We start from the raw sequence: 18,016 nt of genomic DNA, 5'->3' as shown, positions 1-18,016 counted from the left end.
GATAAAGTGAAAAAGAATTTCAAAATAGTGTATATAAAGAACAAGCCCACCCACACTGGGGGGAAAGAAAAAAAAAGTCCTAAGTGTGCTATACACCGACAGGCCATTGGGAGTCTTACAATCAAAGGAAACATAGTATGAATTTGTATTTTTAAACTTTTTGTTTCAGAGTGAGAGAGGGGGAAAGACACCATTGCAATAAAGCTTCCTCTAATGTGGTCAGGGCTGGGCTTGAATCTGGGTAGCACACATTGCAAAGCAGGTACACTATCCAGGTGAGCTGGTTCACTGGTCTGTATTTTAATAATCTTTATAACAAGAACATATGAAGTACATATCATTTATACAGGCACAATTTATTTTTAATTCACTTAGAAGTCAGTCTCACATTATTTTAATTAATGTCTGAAAATGACATGTACAGATATTCAATGTAATAGCAACCTTTGTTTTTCTTTTTTTTCTCATTTATTTATTAATGAGAAAGATAGGAGGAAAGAGAAATAACCAGACATCACTCTGGTGCATGTGCTACCAGTGATAGAAGTCAGGACCCGATGCTTGAATGCTTTGATCCACTGTGCCACCTCTCAGACCACTTGTTTTTCTTTTTTAACCAGAGCCCTGCTTATTTCTAGCTTGGGGTGGTGCTGGGATGAACTTAGAAGTCTTTTTGCACAATTATTATACTACCTCCCTAATCCAGCAACTCCTTTTCAACTATAAACTTGATTCTGATTTCTGATATCAACTCTTAACGGCTCAGCTCTCCCAGTGCCCAACCACAGAAGAACACAGATGTATTTTTCAGTGAAAAGGAAACTAGTAGGGGCTAGGTAGATGCACACCCACTACTGTGTGCAAGGACCCAGGTTCCAGCCCTCAGTTCTCACCTGCGGGTGGGAAGCTTCATGAGTGGTGAAACAGTGCTATGGGTGTCTTTCTCTCTCCCCATTTGCTCTCAATTTCACTCTGTCTCTATCCAACATAAACTAAAGAACAAAAAAAAAAAAAAAAAGGAAACTGGCACTCACTGCAAACTCTAGTGTACTTCTGCTTTCTTACTTTGGTGTCATACTCCAAACTCAGTCAATTTCTGCTTTGCGTTTCTACTTCTTCTTTTTTTTTTTTTTACATGCATAACATTCCCCAGATTCCCATTTAACAATACAACCCCCACTATTTCAGAAGTACACTAGAGTTTGCAGTGAGTACCTCCCTAATACTTCCTCTCCACTTTTCTAAGCTTTGGGTCCATGATTGCTCAACAATTTGTTTGGCTTTGTATGTTAACTCTCTTTTCAGTCACCAGGTTCCAGGTGTCATCAGGATGCCGGCCAGACTTCCCTGGATTGAAGACCCCACCAATATGTCCTGGAGCTCAGCTTCCCCAGAGACCCACCCTACTAGGGAAAGAGAGAGGCAGACTGGGAGTATGGACCGACCAGTCAACGCCCATGTTCAGCGGGGAAGCAATTACAGAAGCCAGACCTTCTACCTTCTGCAACCCACAATGACCCTGGGTCCATGCTCCCAGAGGGATAGAGAATGGGAAAGCTATCAGGGGAGGGGGTGGGATATGGAGATTGGGTGGTGGGAATTGTGTGGAGTTGTATCCCTCCTACCCTATGGTTTTGTTAATTAATCCTTTCTTAAATAAAATAAAAAAAAAGGAAACTGGCAGGATATGTTTGATCCCAGCTCTTTAGCTGATATTTGATTTCAGCAACATTCTGCTCTGAAGGTAAAGGGGTATCTCACCCCACACCCAGGCAAGCACACAGGAAGATTTTCCTCTGTGAATAATCTTTTGATGGTTCCAGTCTGCCTTCTCCATGATCTTCTATCACTTCTGAGCAATCTGAACTGAATACTGTATCACTGCCTCCTTCCTAACCCAACTGCTGGCTAGAGTCTAATTTATTAGCCTTCATGACAACTTCCTACCTGTTTCCCTTCATGAGGGAAGCAGGACCCTCAGTCCTAAGCCCTCGCATTTCCTTTCACACTGCTCACTCTCCTGATAGCTCAGCTTTCTGCTTTTTTCTCCCTCTTCCATCCTTATCACAAGCTTCTGACCCACATCCAGCTTTGGCTCTTCTCCTGACCACGGACTGTGAGCAGGAGACAATGGGAAGCCCACATCCTTCCCCAGGCCTGGAAGGACAACCCGGGACACACATACCAGTGTTTCTAGCTGTGATCTTGGAGCCGTGTCTCAGCAGACGGACAAACACGTCGCTGCTGCAGTGGTTTACCATGTGCAGCCGCAGGCCCCGCCGAGTCTGGATCTTCACCAGGCATTTTGCCATGCTCTTGAGTTTAGTCTCCTGTGTCTGTCACGGCCCAGGGCAGCTACCACCACCACCAGCCATATCGGCTTTGACCTTTCTCGAACGGTCCATTCTGTTTTAAAGGACCAAGGCAGGGCCCACTGAATGAATCAAATGTCAAACTACTAATGCAGCCAACAGAAATAACTCAGGCAGGATCAGCATGGGGCCGGAGGAGGGAGGGCAAAGCTATTTTTAAATGTCCCACTCACTCCCTAAAAAATAATGCATCATCCCTACACTTCAGCCTTTTCTAAACCAAGGACATAACCAAGCACCTTATAGAGTGCAAAGAATCAAAAGCTTCAGAAAACTAGACAACTCTCACTTTGATTTATTTTAAAGTACTATTTTTTATTATTATTATTTCTAACCAGAGCACTGCTCAGCTCTGGCTTATGGTGGAACAGAGGATTGATCCTGGGACCCTGGAGCTTCAGGCATGAAAGTCTTTTTGTATAACCATTAGGCTACCCCTACTTCCCTTATTGAACATTTATTATGTTCTAAAACCATGCTGTCCAGTACAAATATGCAAGTTTTTTGTTAATCACAAATTAATGGAAAAAGTGAAATATATTAAAATGAATGTCTATGTGTTTTATTGGAAGTCAAGTCACCTAAATTTGTAACCTTTCATCTAGAATGAAATAAAGGTTGTCACCTTATTTGGGAGGGGGTACTGTGAAATTTGTGTGATTTGCAATTAAATGAACTTCATGTCAAGTACTTAGAAGCCATATGGGTTCTTCTATTGGACAGCACAGTACTAGGCACAGAGCTGAGGTCTTCACAAGCTTCTTCATTTAATAGAGAAAGTTACAATGACATTAAACTTTGCCATGCCTGTGACCTAGGTTTGAGCCCAGCCCCACTGTTTTGGAGCTGTGGTCTCGGTCGGTCTCTCTCTCTCTCTCTCTCTCTCTCCCAGACCCCCTCTCCAGAAAGTGCCATTAAAAGCAGAAAGACCAAATTCACATGCTAAGTGACAAAGTCAAGATTTGCATGCTGACCTCCCCAGTCCTCCTCCAGGACGACAGCTGAGTGCCCCCACCTCCAACAGCTGTGTACTAAATGCAGGAAGTGAGCATTACAGTCTAACTTTCTATACTTTAAGAGCCCTACACTGGTACTTCAGAGTCCCAGACCCATGCCCCCTGAGTGCTAGGGGAACAAACTTTTCATTTCTTTAGGCCATACTATATATAGTTGGGGGGGGGAACCCCACCCAGTAATAACTGTAACATATCTAACTTTCAGTTACATTTTTTATGGTACATTTTCCACACTCTTTAGGAAAAAAAGTTTTCTTTATGTGTGTGAATGCACTTTTTTTTAATTGTTTATTACATTTATTGGACAGAAACAACCAGAAATTGAGAGTGGAGGGGAAGATAGGGAGGGAGAGAGACAGAGAGACACCTGCAACTCTGTTTCACCACTTGCAAAACTTTCCCTCTGCAAGTCCTGACCAGGGGCTCATACCGGGTTCTTGCATATTGTAATATGTGCATTCAACCAGGTGTGCCACCACCTGGCCCCTGTATACACTTTTCTACCTTAAACACCATCTGTGCCCAGAAAATGACTTTCTAATAAACACAAAGCTTTAGGGACTGGGTGGCGGTACACCTGGTTGAGCACACATGCTGCAATGCTCATGGACCTGGGTTCTAGCCTCCAGTCCCCACATGCAGGGGGAAAGCTACACAAGTGGTGAAGCAGTGCCACTGATAGCTCCCTTTCTTCTTATCTCCTCCTTCCATCTGCATTTCTCTTTGTCTCTATCCAGTAAAAATAAAGTAAAATAGAATTGACATAAAAGCTTTATCTTCAGGCCAGATGGGTGAAATCTTACATTGTTATACCTGACTGTGAGAATATAAATTGATTTAGTGTTTCTGAAAAGACATTTAACAACAACAACAAAAATGCCTTAAGAAGTAAACAAAACCTTAGGGAACTTTGGTGGCTTGCAGTGGGAAGACTGGGGATTCAGAACACTGGTGGTGGGAACAGTGTAGAATTATGCCCTGTTGACATGTAGCTTTGTAAATCAATATTAAATCACTAATAAAAGTTACCAAAGATAAAATTTAAAAAGTAAATAATGTTATTATTACTATTACTTTTTATTAGTGTGGTTTTCTCTTCTCCAGAAGCTTTATTTTCAGGAATTTATCCTGAGGAAATAATTCAAAAGACTAATTGCACAAAGGTATCCAAAATATTATTTAAATGATATCAAATAATGAACAATCTTGTCCTTTTTCTTTTCCTGTAGTCAGAGCTCTCTAATGAATGATTCATGACTCTGCCCCACCCCCTTTTTCCCCATTCAGTATGTGACAGAATGAAGCAAGTGAGAGTCTCAAAGACACAATACTATGACTTCCTCTGGTGCCATAGCACCTCCAATATGGTGCCAGGACTCAAACCGGGGCACACACGTGGCAGGACACATGCCCTTCCGAATGGGCTACTACCTCTCCTACCTCAAAAAGGCCATCTAAACTTTCAGTGAAACACAATTAAGTATATATGATGGAACACTGTACCTCCATTAAAATATATGTTTTGGAGTTTAATGTTATAGGGGAAAACTTGCAATATATTAGATAGCTTGTGAGTCAACTGTGTAAAAATGTAAATTATAGAGCAGGAAAGATAGCATTATGGTTTTACAAAAAGGCTTTCATGCCTGAGGGGCCCAGGTTCAACCCCTAACACCACTATAGCCAGAGCTGAGCAGTGCTCTGGTCTATCTCTCTCACTGAAATCAAATATTAAAAATGTAAATTATAGCTCAATATACGTCTTGAAGGCAGAGAAGAGTGATAACTAGCTGTAAGAGGTGGGGGCAGGCCACATATGGAGCCCTTACAAGGCCTTCTCCAGCCCCTTCCCTTGGGTCAACAACTCCAAGGATAGTATGACAGTGGCAGTACTGATTCTCAGAAGGCTTAGTCAGAGTTTACTTCAGAGAAACTTCAGAGAAAAATACTGCTGGCATTTACAGAGGATTCATCCCTTTGTAATCCCCCCTTGTGAACCACAGGAAGCAGCCAAACTGACACAGAATACAGTACCACCTGGGATCTGCCCCCAAAAGCCACCAACAGTGGTTCTTGGAGAACACCAGACTCCTCAGGATGCTGAGAGAGAAAGTGTGAGGAAGATTCTACTGGTAGGTCTCTGTTCTAGAGGAATGGCTATTATTATTATTATTACTACTACTTTTTAATATCAGAGCACTGCTAAGCTCTGGCTTACGGTGGTGCAGGGGACTGAAGAACCTGGGAGTTTGGAGCCATAGGCATGAGAGTCTGTTTGCATAACCATTATGCTATCTCCCTGTGCCCAGGGATGGGTTCTTTGCAGCAACATAAATACCAGATTTCAAAGGCTAGGATAAGCTCCTTTGGCCAGGGCTCAGATACTGAGGACATCTCTTGCCTATTTAATAGGAAGATCAATAATCTCTGTGTTTATCACAGCTTGGTGCTCATCCTAAGCCAGCAGGCCTTCCCAAAACAAAACAGAAAGTCAACACCTTAAATAAACTCACCACATTGTCTCATCCTTTCTTTCCCTTGAAAGAGATTATAAGCCTTCACGCTTACGATGTCATGTAGTTTGTTTCTTTTCCCTCTCTTTGGACTGAAACTATTTCTATCATATTTCATATTTCACATATCTTTTGTTTTCCCCCTCATTCTCACATTTTGTGCCCCTCTATACAGACCCTGAAGAGATTCTTACTCTTTCTTTCTTCTGAGTATCTCCCTTTTATGTAGAGAGCACCCGGTTAGCCCAGTATTCTATTGTTTCAGACATTTCTCTGTTTTTCTCTGAGGCACATGTGTGACCACCTTTCACAGAGGAAGAAGAAAATGGAGTCAAGGAGGCAGAGGCAACAAAAATTCTGCTCAGTACCACAAAGAATTGGGTTTTGGTCCGGGGCACCTTGTTTGAAAGGATGGTCTCAATAGTATGACATTCAGATGCCCTGGACTAGTCTTGAGATCCCTCTGTTTGTGTGAAGAAGCAGGAATGCACTCCTGGGCAGGGACAAGAAGCTAAAGAAATATGTGGATGTGTGAAGAAGGGAATTGGTTTTCCATAATGAGATGCCAAGAACACAGAGGAGCCCAGCAGAGAAAAACAGAGGAACAGAGTTCCATGAGAAGAACGGTTCCTGGGTTGAATTTCATGTTTGCTTCTGTGTCAGACCCCTGGAGTCATCTTTGGCACAAGGCAACAAGCCTGTCTCTGCTTGGTGGAGACCTGGGAGCAGCTAGATGTCCTTGGAGCCGTGGTGCAAGTGACAATGGCAATGAGTGTGCATGTTCACCTCCTAGTGTGATACTGGTTCCCAGTGGATAAACCAGAACTTAGCTGAGTGGTTAAAGAAAGCAAAGTTTAATGCACAGCCTCCAGGTTCTAACCCTGTCCACCCTGGTGACCATCTTAGCCACAATTTCCAGACCTCCTAAATCAGCAAAGACAGAGGGATCTCTCTCCCCCACTCCACCCCATAATTCTTATAGGATTACTGAAATTCATCTACATGGCATTTTCAGACCCTGCTCAAGTAGTAGCTATTTGTTTACAATATCTGCTTATTCTTTGCTTTCCTTTCACTACTCAAGGAATAGAGTGGCTTTTTATTATTTATTTTCATTTTGTTGCCCTTGTTTTGTTGTTGGATAGGACAGAGAGAAATGGAGAGAGGAGAGGAGGACAGAGAGGGGGAGAGAAAGATAGACACCTGCAGACCTGCTTCACCGCCTGTGAAGCAACTCCCCTGCATGTGGGGAGTTGGAGGCTCGAACTGGGATCCTTACACCAGAGAGTGGCTTTTAAACCATGTGTATTCTCTTCCTCTGACAACCAGAGTAAAGAATGTGGATTTTCTAATGTTTCATTACTTGTGACTTCTCCCCAAATAACAGGGAAGCAGAATGGCTAGTTGTTAAGAGTTAACCCAGGGCATGATGGGTGGAGGATGACTTAAGTTGGTGGTGGGAGTAGTATGAATTCCTGATGGATTAGAAATTGTGCTGATGAGGGTCCTTAAATAAAATGGAATTAACTTATGATCCAGCAATACCATTCTTAGGTGTTTATCCACAAGATATGAGAACACTAAACTGAAGTATGTTCACAGCTGCATTATTCACAATAGCCAAAGAGTGGAAGAAGCCTAAATGCCCATCGACAGATGACTGGCTAAAGTAGTTATAGAATATATACTGCATAATAAAAAAAATTATATCCTTTGGGACAAAATTGATGGGATTAAAGAGCTAAAAGACTACTGGGTGGTTTTACTCATGTAGAATCTAGAGAACTGAAGCACATGAACTTGCAAAACGAGGAGGAAGAAGAACAGCAAACTCTCTTAAGACTTGGTAAGAACAATGGTTACCATTAGGAGGGTGAGGACACAATTTTGGTAGCAGGTACAGTGTGGAAACTATACTCTAATCTTACAATCTTGTAATACACTATTAATCACAAATTAAAAATGAAGAAAGGAAGAAAGAGAGAGAAAGGAAGAAAGAAAAAAACAGAAATTGTACCTATGTGGCTTGGAAAGTAGTGTAGTGGCTAGAGTTTTATACTTAAGAGCATTCAATAGGTCCCAAAATTCCTGGCACTGTACGTGCTAGAGTAATGCTCTGGTTGTCTCTCTGGTTGTCTTTCTCTTTTGTAAGAAAGAAAGATAAAGAAAGAAAGAAAGAAAGAAAGAAAGAAAGAAAGAGAGAGAGAGAGAGAGAAAGGAAGGAAGAAAGAGAGAGAGAAAGAGATAAGAAAAAAATTGTACCATGTGTCAACAACTCAACAACTGTCCTGTAAACCATTATTTCCCTCAATAAAATGATTTTTAAAATAAAGTTTACTGTTGATGGGACTGCAAAGTGGCATAGCTTCTTTGGAAAACTATATAGAGAGTCCTTAAACAAATAAACATAGAATTATCTTAAAATATAGAAATCTGATACACATAAACTTGAGAAAAGAACAGAAGCAAGCTTTTTCTAAGACTTGTAGAACTAGAGTGATCATCTTTGGGAGGTGGAAGGGTGGGGACACATAAGTTAGGTGATGGGTATGGTGTGGATCCTACAATCTTGTAACCTACTGCTAATGAGAAACAAAAAAATATTTTAAAGTTTACTGTAACCTTGAGAAAGTTACATAATCTTGCTGTGTGCAGTATTTCATCTGTAAGAAAACAATGATACTGACACTTATGTAACTGGATATCTGATGTGGAGGCACTTAAGGCTATTTTGACAGCTAACAGATTTCACAAGTGGACTCAGTTGATTTGGCCATTAGACTTAGAGATTTGCTGAAAATTTAGCTAGCTCCAATGAGTGAGACAATGATGACATATTTTAAAAAGTTCTTTGTAATATACTTACAATTCAAATATCCATTCTTGGGTGTTCTTTGGGCTATCTCAGACCTTAGAGGGCTTTTCTGGTAATATAATAAAGTGCCATGCTGGCATAAGGTATTTGAGTAATGCCTTAGTGGTAAATTGGCTCTCTAGCTGGTATAAAGGAGAAATGGGGTCAGTCCTCAGCACCACCCAGTGACAGACAGGGCCGTAAGGTCAGGTCATCAATAATGTCTACAATTCTGTTTCTGCTGTGTAAAGTGAAGCCACAGTGTCTGTCCTATTCAGTCACAGAAATGGTCCTGTGTTTCAAGTCATGATAACTTTTATGAAATCTCTGACATGTGTAAAATGCTACAGCAGACAGGTCCTCTCTCTGTTCAGTTCCTTTAGTGTTTCCCACCTGTGAATTAAGCTCATCATTCTGAGGGGGAAGGACCAGCTAACAGCATCTGGGGATTATACTTGTAGGTGGGATCAGACTCTCCTCAGTATCATTGTGGAGAGAGAGAATGATCCCCCACGAATTTTTTTTCCCAAATTGTCTATGTTCAATTTATTGTATTTACCAGTTGGTTTCTTTTACTTATTTATTGGATAGAGGGTCATTGAGGAGGAGTAGGAGGAAGCGGGAGGAGGACGGGGGGGGGGGGGGGGAGAAAGAGAGAAACTGTCCTGCAACACTCTTCACCACTCGTGAAGCTCCCCTGCTGCAGGTGGGGACCAGGGACTTGAACCTGGGTCTTTTCCCATTAGAACATGTGCATTCAACCAGGTGTGCCTAGTTGTTAAGAGTTAACCCAGGGCATGATGGGTGGAGGAAGACTTAAGTTGGTGGTGGGAGTAGTATGAATTCCTGATGGATTAACATTTTTATTGGGGGTTTAATGGTTTACAATGCAGTTGCTGACACATGGAAATAGCTTCTCATCTCCTCATGAAAGGTCTCTGCAGAACACTCATGCCACAATTAAGGTCCCTTCCCATCATCATGCACCAAGCCCCCAAGGCTCTGTTCACTCCTTCCTTCCCACTCACTCCCCAAAGCCCTTTGCTTTAGTGCAATATACCCCACTTGGTCCAAGCTTCACTTTGTGTTTTCCCCTCTCTCTCCTTATTTCTTAAGTTCTACCTGTGCATGAGATCATTTGGTATCCTTTCTCTTCTCCCCAGGAATTTTTGCAGCTATAGAACACTCCCACAGAAAGGCTCATTCATCCTCTCTCCTGCCTCCCTCACAGATAAGCATGGTGTCTCTGAGCGGTGAGGAAATCATGCCAGAGAGAAAAAGGGGCTGGGTAACAAGGTCTGGCAGAGCCCTTCTGCCTGCTGGGACTATGGGTAATTACAAACATAATCTCACTTCATTACACCTGTATTTATTATGCTTCACAGGTGTGGGGTGCGTGTGTGTGTGTGTGTGTGTGTGTGTGTGTGTGTGTGTGTGTGTGTGTGTGTGTGTGAATGTGTGTGTAAGTAAAACAAATAGAAAGTTCACAGCAAATAGCAAATAGCAACCCTGGGCCAAATATATCCTCCACTTGCACTTTTCCAAAAGCCAGTGCCTACAATCCATACCTCTGTGTCATGTTTTGGTAGTTCTGTCAAACACTGTCAGAGTTACATCTGTTATGGTGGTCTATGAGCATGGAACTTTGATGTCACTATTGTAGCTTTTGGAGGGCACTGTAACTACTCTGTATCCCTCTCCTTCTTGGGCCTCCCTGTTCCCTAAGACTTAGCAACAATAAAATCAAGCTGATTAATAGCCCTACATTGGCCTTTGAGAGTTCAGGTGGAGCAGCCGGGTGGTAGAGCACCCACAGTATGAATCATAAGGATCCACACAAGAATCCTGGTTCGAGCCCCCGGCTCCCAACCTGCAGAGGGGTGGGAGGCACTTCATAAGTGATGAAGCTGGTCTGTACATGTCTCTCTCTCTCTCTCCCTTTCTATCTCCCCCTTCCCTCTCAAGTTCTCTCTGTCCTTTCCAATAAGGGAAAGAGAGAGACAGGCTGGGAGTATGGATCGACCTGCCAATGCCCATGTTCAGTAGGGAAACAATTACAGAAGCCAGACCTTCCACCTTCTGCATCCCACAATGACCTTGGGTCTGTTGGGAAATTGTGCAGATGTAGTTGAACATTGGCAGGGCCCACAAATCACCATATTTCCATGCAAGTATTATTATTTACATACCAATCTTCTGCTTTGTCTTAAAAAACGACTAAAGGTCTCCCCACCACGTTATCCCCTCAGGGTATTGTTAATTAATCCACCAGTTAAAACCTTCCCAACAGTTGCTAAGGACGCTTCCACCTTCCCAGCATGCCTTTTGCCTCCCTCCACCCCCTTTCCTAGCCATCTCCATTCCCAACTTGCCCCTTCTGGTTTTACCCTATAAAGCCACTTCTGTTTCTGGTTTCTCTCTCTTCCTCGCTCTCTTCTCTTTTCTCTACCATGTCCCGACCTGAAGAAGGGCTGGCATGAAGAGCAGGAGGCGGCCATTGTGGTTCGGCGCCACATGGCTTAACCCACTGTTCTCGCACCTGACTCTGGAGCTCCTACAGGAATAAAGAATTGTACCACGCCCTGGATCCTCTCTCCCACCCACAACGCTAGCCCAGCAGGGTCCATACTCCCAGAGGGTTAAAGAATAGGAAAGCTAAGGAAGGGGATGGCATACAGAGTTCAGGTGGTGGGAATTGTGTGGAGTTGTACCCCTCTTATCCTATGATTTTGTCAGTGTTTCCTTTTTATAAATAAAAAGAATTAAAATGGTCATCAGGAGCAGTGGATTCATAGTAACAACACTGAGCCCCAGTGATAACTCTGGAGGAAGAAAGAAAGAGAGAAAGGGAGGGAAGGAAGGAGGGAGAGGAGGAGGAAGGAAAGAAGAAAGGGAAGAAAAAAGAAAAAGGAAGGAAGGAAGGGAGGGAGGGAGGGAAGAGTTCAGGTGGAAGGAAGTGCCACATGTCTCTCACTTTAAATCAAAAGCAAGAAATGATGAAGTCTAGGAAGAAAGCACATGGAAATCTGAGTTGGGTATAAATTAGACCTCTTGAATGAAACAGCCAAGTTATGAATGCAGAGGAAAAGCATGTGAAAGAACTTGAAAGTACTGCTCTGAGCCCAGGGGCTAGCTTAGCAGTAGAGCGCCAGTCTTGCACACTTGAGGTCTCAGTTTCATGTCCCCAGAAGCACATGAACCAGAGCAAAGTGGTGCTCAGGTACACTCTGAACCTTCCATTGTCTGCCTCTTTCTCTCCCCAGAGCTCCTAAAAATTGAAATAAATGTTTAAAGAGTGCTACTCCAGTGAACATATGAATGATTAAAGAGCAAAACTGCCTGAAGAATGGCCTGGAGAGAAGTCTATCAAGATGATCAAACTTGCCACAACATTCCTTTATGTTAATGTCAAGCCCAGAGCAAGGCTTCAAATCTCAACTTCTGAAGACTGAGACTGGCAAGGAAGCTGCAGAAGAATGTCTGAAGGGAGCAAAGCATGCTTGGTCCATTAGACATCTCTCCATAGCAGGAGAGTACTGATGGAAAAGCTGCAGCCAGAGGGGGCAGATAGCATAATGGTTATGCAAACAGACTCTCATGCCTGAGGCCCCAAAGTCTCAGGTCCAATCCCCCTCACCACCATAAACCAGGGCTGATTAGTGCTCTAGTAGAAAAAAAAAATTAAATTAAAAAAAGAAAAGCTGCATCCAGCTTGCCACAAGATCAAGCTAAGGTCATGGATGACAATGTCTACACACTTTGTTATTATTATCAGTATGAGTATTGTTAGAGCAAGAGAAAGATCATAGCACAGAAGCTTCTTTCAACATGTGGATGCCAGGCACAGTCAGACCCGGGTCACACACATGGCAAAGCAGCGCACTATCCAAGTGCGCTACTTCACCAGGGCCACAGTACAATTTTAATTTAATTACTAATATTTAAGATAGAGAAAAGGAAAAGAGACCACAGCACCAATGCTTCCTTAAATATGGTGGGGGCTGGACTCAAATCTGAGTCATGCACATGGCAAAGGAGCTCACTGTCCAAGTGAACTATCTCACCAGTCTACTTTACTGAATTTTCTGAGGGACCAGATCACCACTCAGCTCTGGCTTCTGTGGTGCTGGGGTAGGGAGTGGGGGGTGGGGGTGGCTGGGGAGAAGGTGATCCAACCTGAGACCTTGTTCATGATAGTCTTATGCTCTACTTTTAAACTATATCACCTTCCCACACCAGAACTTCTCTTCAGACTTTTAAAAATGTTTTTATTATCTTTATTTCTTGGAAAGCGATGGCCAGAAATCAAAAGGGAAGGGGTGAAGTGCAAGAGGAGACTGACAGAGAGCTTTCCCCCTTGCAGGTGGGGACCAGGGGCTCAAATCTGGATCTTTGCACATTGTATGTAATGTGTGCTCAACCAGGTTGTGCCACCACCTGGCCCCTTGTTTTAAGATTCATTTCATATGAGGTAGCGTTTCATAAATGAGGAGAGAGGAGAGCAGAATCAGGATACCACTCAGGTACATATAGTGATAGGGATTACACTCGGAGCCTCAGGGACGCATGTCCCATGATGTACCAGTGGAACTATGTCCTTAACACACTGAACTTAATACCATTAGACTTAACACTACTGCACACCTAATCGACTGAGTCCTCCCTAGGGTCCCTCAAAGTGTGACAGTCCAGAGAAAACTGCTGTTAATATCAACTGTTTCCTATCAGACCTGGAAGAGTCTAGTAGATCTATTTTAGATATATTCCAAGGGGCCCATGACTTTACTAGTTTTTGCCTGAGCTAATATGCAGGTAGACACAGGTTATTGTCTGGGGAAATGGTGTCATAGTTGGAAAAAGGACTAAGAAAGGTTATGGGGATTGGGTGTTGGGAATTGTGTGGAGTTGTACCCCTCCTACCTTATGCTTTTGTTCACTAATCCTTTTCTTAAATAAAAAATTAAAAAAAAAAAAAAAGGACTAAGAAAGCTGGGTCAAGCAAGAGAATAGCTCCCAAATATGCGGAAAGTGTATAAATATTGTTAACTGTAAACCCCATCCCTCTGATCTGGGGTCCATATTCAGCAAAGGAGCCTATATAACCTCTGTATCCCTGTAGGTCTGAGCTTGCATTCTGTGGTCATGGCTAGGAACATTCCAGGCTTCACTAATTTCAGGACCCATCTTCCTCAGGAAAGAGAGAGATAGCCTGGCAGTATGGATCGAACTGCCAACGCCCATTTTTCAGCGGGGAAGCAATTACAGAAGCCAGACCTCCCACCTTCTGTACCCCATAATGATCCTGGGTCCATACTCCCAGAGGGATAAAGAATAGGAAAGCTATCAAGGGAGGGGATGGGATACGGAGTTCTGGGGGTGGGCATTGTGTGGAATTGTACCCCTCTTATACTATTGTCTTTTAAATATCCCATTTTATAAATAAAAATTTTTTAAAAATTAAAAATTAGAAAAACAAAAAGCTAGTAAATGCAAAAAGAGTGTGTCACCACTCTTAAGTTTTTCCCTTTGATTTTGTCAAAGATTTAAGGGTGGAGTGGGGTGGAAGACAGAAAGAAACCTCAAGTATAACTCAGTGGAAGGTACTGAGATATGTCTGTTAGAATAATAATTTTAAAACGATCTAATACCATAGAGTAATTGCTCGTGTGACATTAGTAAGTAGAGAAGCAGTTTCCAAAACAGAATTATAGTATAATTCAGTATTTACTTACAATCTTTGAATGGCTTCTTCATATTCATACCACAATTTGAAATATAAAGGACTGTGGGTTGACCTTTTAATTTTTAACATTTACTTATTACTTAGGGTAAAGACAAAGAAACAGTGAGGGAAGGGGGAGGTAGAGAGAGAGAGAGAGAGAGAGAGAGAGAGAGAGAGAGCGCCTGCAGCACTGCTTTAACATTCTTGAAACTTCCCCTGTGCAGGTGGGGACCAGGAGCTTGAGCCCTAGTGCTTGCTCACTGAAATGAGTGTGTCCTACCAGGTACACCACCGCCCAGTCCCTAACTTACTGTTTACTGCTCATCTCTGGCTTACAGTGGTGTTTGGGGACTGAACCTGTGACCTTTGGTGTCTCGGGCATGGAAGTCTTTTTGCTTTAACCATTAAGTTTTTTTGCTTAACCATTATGCTATCTTCCCAGCTCTGGTTTATAAATATTTTTGAGGTTAGTACATTTTCTGGGGCCAGGTGGTGGTACATCTGGTTGAGCACACATGTTACAGTGCACAAGAACCCAGGGGTTCGAGCTCCCAGCCCCTATCTGCAGGGGGAAAGCTTTGCGGTAAAGTGGTGAAGCAGGTCTGCAGGTGTCTATCTGTCTCTTTACCTCTCTATCTCCCCTCCTGCTCTTAATTTCTGGCTGTCTCTATCCAATAAATAAATAAAGATAATAAAAAATTTAAAAATGAATCTTTAAAAAAATACAGTTCCCAAATTTCTATAATACAATAGTATGGCTTTTTAATTTCAGACTTGAAATAACAAGACAGAAAAGAACAAAAAGCACATGCTTGGTTTAGGGTAAGCCCCAGGCCCAGGAAAATATTCTCCTCATATATTTTCTCTCACATAAACAAAGGCTATCCCAGCTGCATTTAAAATTCATGTATTCCTTCATTCACACACTGGTTCTGCAAGGACTCATTGAACTCTGGCTGTGTGTCAAAACATCTCTAAATGCTGGAGCTAGTAATATGGGGAAAGAAGCAAGAAAAACTTTGCTTTCTTGGAGCTGTCAGTTCTATTAGGGGAAACAGAAAAGAGGAGGACAGATAAACAAGAGAGTATTTGATAGTGCTAAGCACCCTGGCAAAATTTAGCAGGGTACTAGCATGAGAAAGAGAGAGCAAATGATCAGGTTGAAGAAAAGACTAGGAGCCACATGCAGAGGCTGGCCATCATATTTGTGAGTTCCCTCCCAGTTATGGGTAGAGCTAAGCATAGGTTTACATACTAAGAGGTTGAGTTGATTGAGCATACACATTACATACAGTGCAAAAGGACCAGGGTTCGAGCCCCCACTCCCCATCTGTAGGGTGGGGGGAAGTTGCATAAATGTACTGCAGGTGTCTCTCTCCATCTCTAACTCCCCCTTTCTCTCAATTATTTTCTCTGTCCAAAATAAATACATTTTTTAAAAAGAGGTTGAATTGCACACCTGTGGCAGAGGATTGGCAGGCTAACAGCCCCACAGACCACAAGGGGTGCTCTATTTTCTGAACATAAACATTCTGTCCCTTTATAGCAAAAAGTATCAGCCCATGGTTGTAAGACCAAGCAGGTCTATCCTGAGCCCCTGACCATCCCCACGTTTCCTTTGGTGAAGTAGAGATTTGGAAGTTTAAAAATCACCCAAATTGGGCTTCCCTTCGAAGAGGAGACATTCAAGGAAGGAAGAGTTCTTTAAAGTCAGAAGATAAACATTTTACATTCCCCTTTAAACTAGCTGCTATTGAATATTTTTATTTCACAACATCAGTGTGATAGGGGCTGGGCTCAATCCTGGATCACATATATGGCAAAGCAAGCACACTAGCCAAGTAAACTATTTTGCCAGCCTAATTTTCAAATTTATTCTGACAATATGCAATTCATAAGGGAGAAAAACTTTATAGATCACTATTCCACATGCTTGCCTGCAGTTTCATTAACCACTAGTTCAACTGACTGGGGACATGGGGGGTTAATGTGTACCCACACCTATAAATTTATCAAGTGAGATGCATGTATACTCATTTTTATATAAAAGAATATTAATACTTTTTGTTTTAAGAAGTACTGCTGAGAGGGCCAAAGAGACATGCTTAAAAACAGTAGTAGTTTGGAAGTTATTATTATTATTATTATTTTGCCTCCAGGGTTATCACTGGAACTTGGTACCAGCACTATAAATCCACTGCTCCTGGTGGCCATTTTTTTCCATGGTACTGGATAGGACAGAGAGAAATTCAGAGAGATGAGGGAGACAGAGAGGGAGAGAGAAAGACAGACATCCACAGACCTGCTTCACTCCTTGTGAAGTCTCCATCTTCACTCCTTGTCTCCATCCAATAATAAAAAAAAAAAAAAAATGCTGGGTTGTCAGAAAAGCCCTAACATTTAAAAACAAAATCTACACAGTTATTATTTTATATGGATGTAGTAAAAGGAAATTAGCAATCCAAGCCTGAATCAAGACTAACCTCCCTCTGGAAGTCATGGCTCTGACCTCCAATTCACTCGCAGCCAGACAGACACACCTTCTGTAGAAAGCGCCGAGTACGCACCCTAGTGGACACCCTTTAATTCTAGCCCCTTGCCAATAAGCAAGGGCTTCCCTCTCAATTTCTGTCTTTATCTTAAATAAATAATATGTATGTATATATATATATTTATATGTATATAAGGAAATCTTTAAAAAGGAAGAATGGGGCTAGGGAAACAACAATGATAGTTCTGCAAAAGACTTTCATGCCTGAGGCCCTTAAGTTTCAGGGTCAATCCTCAGCACTATCATAAACCAGAGCTAAGCAGTGCTCTAGTATCTCTCTGTGTGTTTGTATCTCTCTCTCCCTCTTTCTTTATCTCATTAAAATAAAGTAAATAAAGCATTAAAATAAGAGGAAAAATGGATGGATGGATGGATTGATGGACGGACCAGTGAACCCTCACACTGCATGAACTATTTATTATGGCCTACCCACAGAAGGAAACACACACACTGCCTAATATTCTCTTCCACATATAATTGTCTCTGGATTGTAACAATAAAGCGGTGAGTAGAAGCAATTCTATGAGATTCTGCTTCCTTTTAAACCTGGGTATCACAAAGGACATGTACTTAACACAACCAGCCCAGTAACAAAAACATTAGAAGGCAGAACTCCACACTGACTGTGGAGCACTTCTTAAATTCAAGAAAATTGCAGCTCTGCTCTCTAGTGGCAATACTCCAGCAATGTTTTCACTTTCCACTCCTATGGTTTCTTAGGGTGTAGTGGGAGTGTTTATGTGTCTAAGTGCCAAGTCACATGTCTCTCCTCGCCACAGGGCAACAGCTGGACTGGCTGTCACTATTGCCTACCCTCTCTCCTGGCTCGTTTTATTTTTATTTCTTTGCTACCAGGGTTTTCGCTGGGGATTAGTGTCTGCACAACTTCTCACAGTGATCTTTTTGTCCTTTCCTTTTTTCTTTTAAGCCATTTTTATTATTATTTATTATTATGTAGTAGATACAGACAGAAATCAAGAGTGAAGAA

At 42.2% G+C, this 18,016-nt stretch overlaps 1 protein-coding gene across 8 annotated transcripts in view; it reads right to left on the bottom strand.

Moving 5' to 3' along the window:
* The window catches only part of FRMD3 (FERM domain containing 3), a 358,746-nt gene that overhangs the window by 22,869 nt on the left and 317,861 nt on the right, over positions 1 to 18,016 (bottom strand). Inside the window, exon 1 of one of the 8 annotated variants that reach the window (XM_016190530.2) lies at positions 2,186 to 2,451. The exons of the other annotated variants lie outside the window; for them this stretch is intronic. Coding sequence (XP_016046016.1) covers positions 2,186 to 2,312 — 127 coding nt within the window. The 5' untranslated portion in view covers positions 2,313 to 2,451. Of the gene's footprint in view, positions 1 to 2,185; positions 2,452 to 18,016 lie in introns of those variants that run through there. 8 annotated transcript variants of the gene reach the window in all.

Source organism: Erinaceus europaeus, chromosome 10, assembly GCF_950295315.1.
Source record: "Erinaceus europaeus chromosome 10, mEriEur2.1, whole genome shotgun sequence".
Classification (NCBI taxonomy): Eukaryota; Metazoa; Chordata; class Mammalia; order Eulipotyphla; family Erinaceidae; genus Erinaceus; species Erinaceus europaeus.
This window is presented reverse-complemented; position numbering and strand designations above follow the sequence as displayed.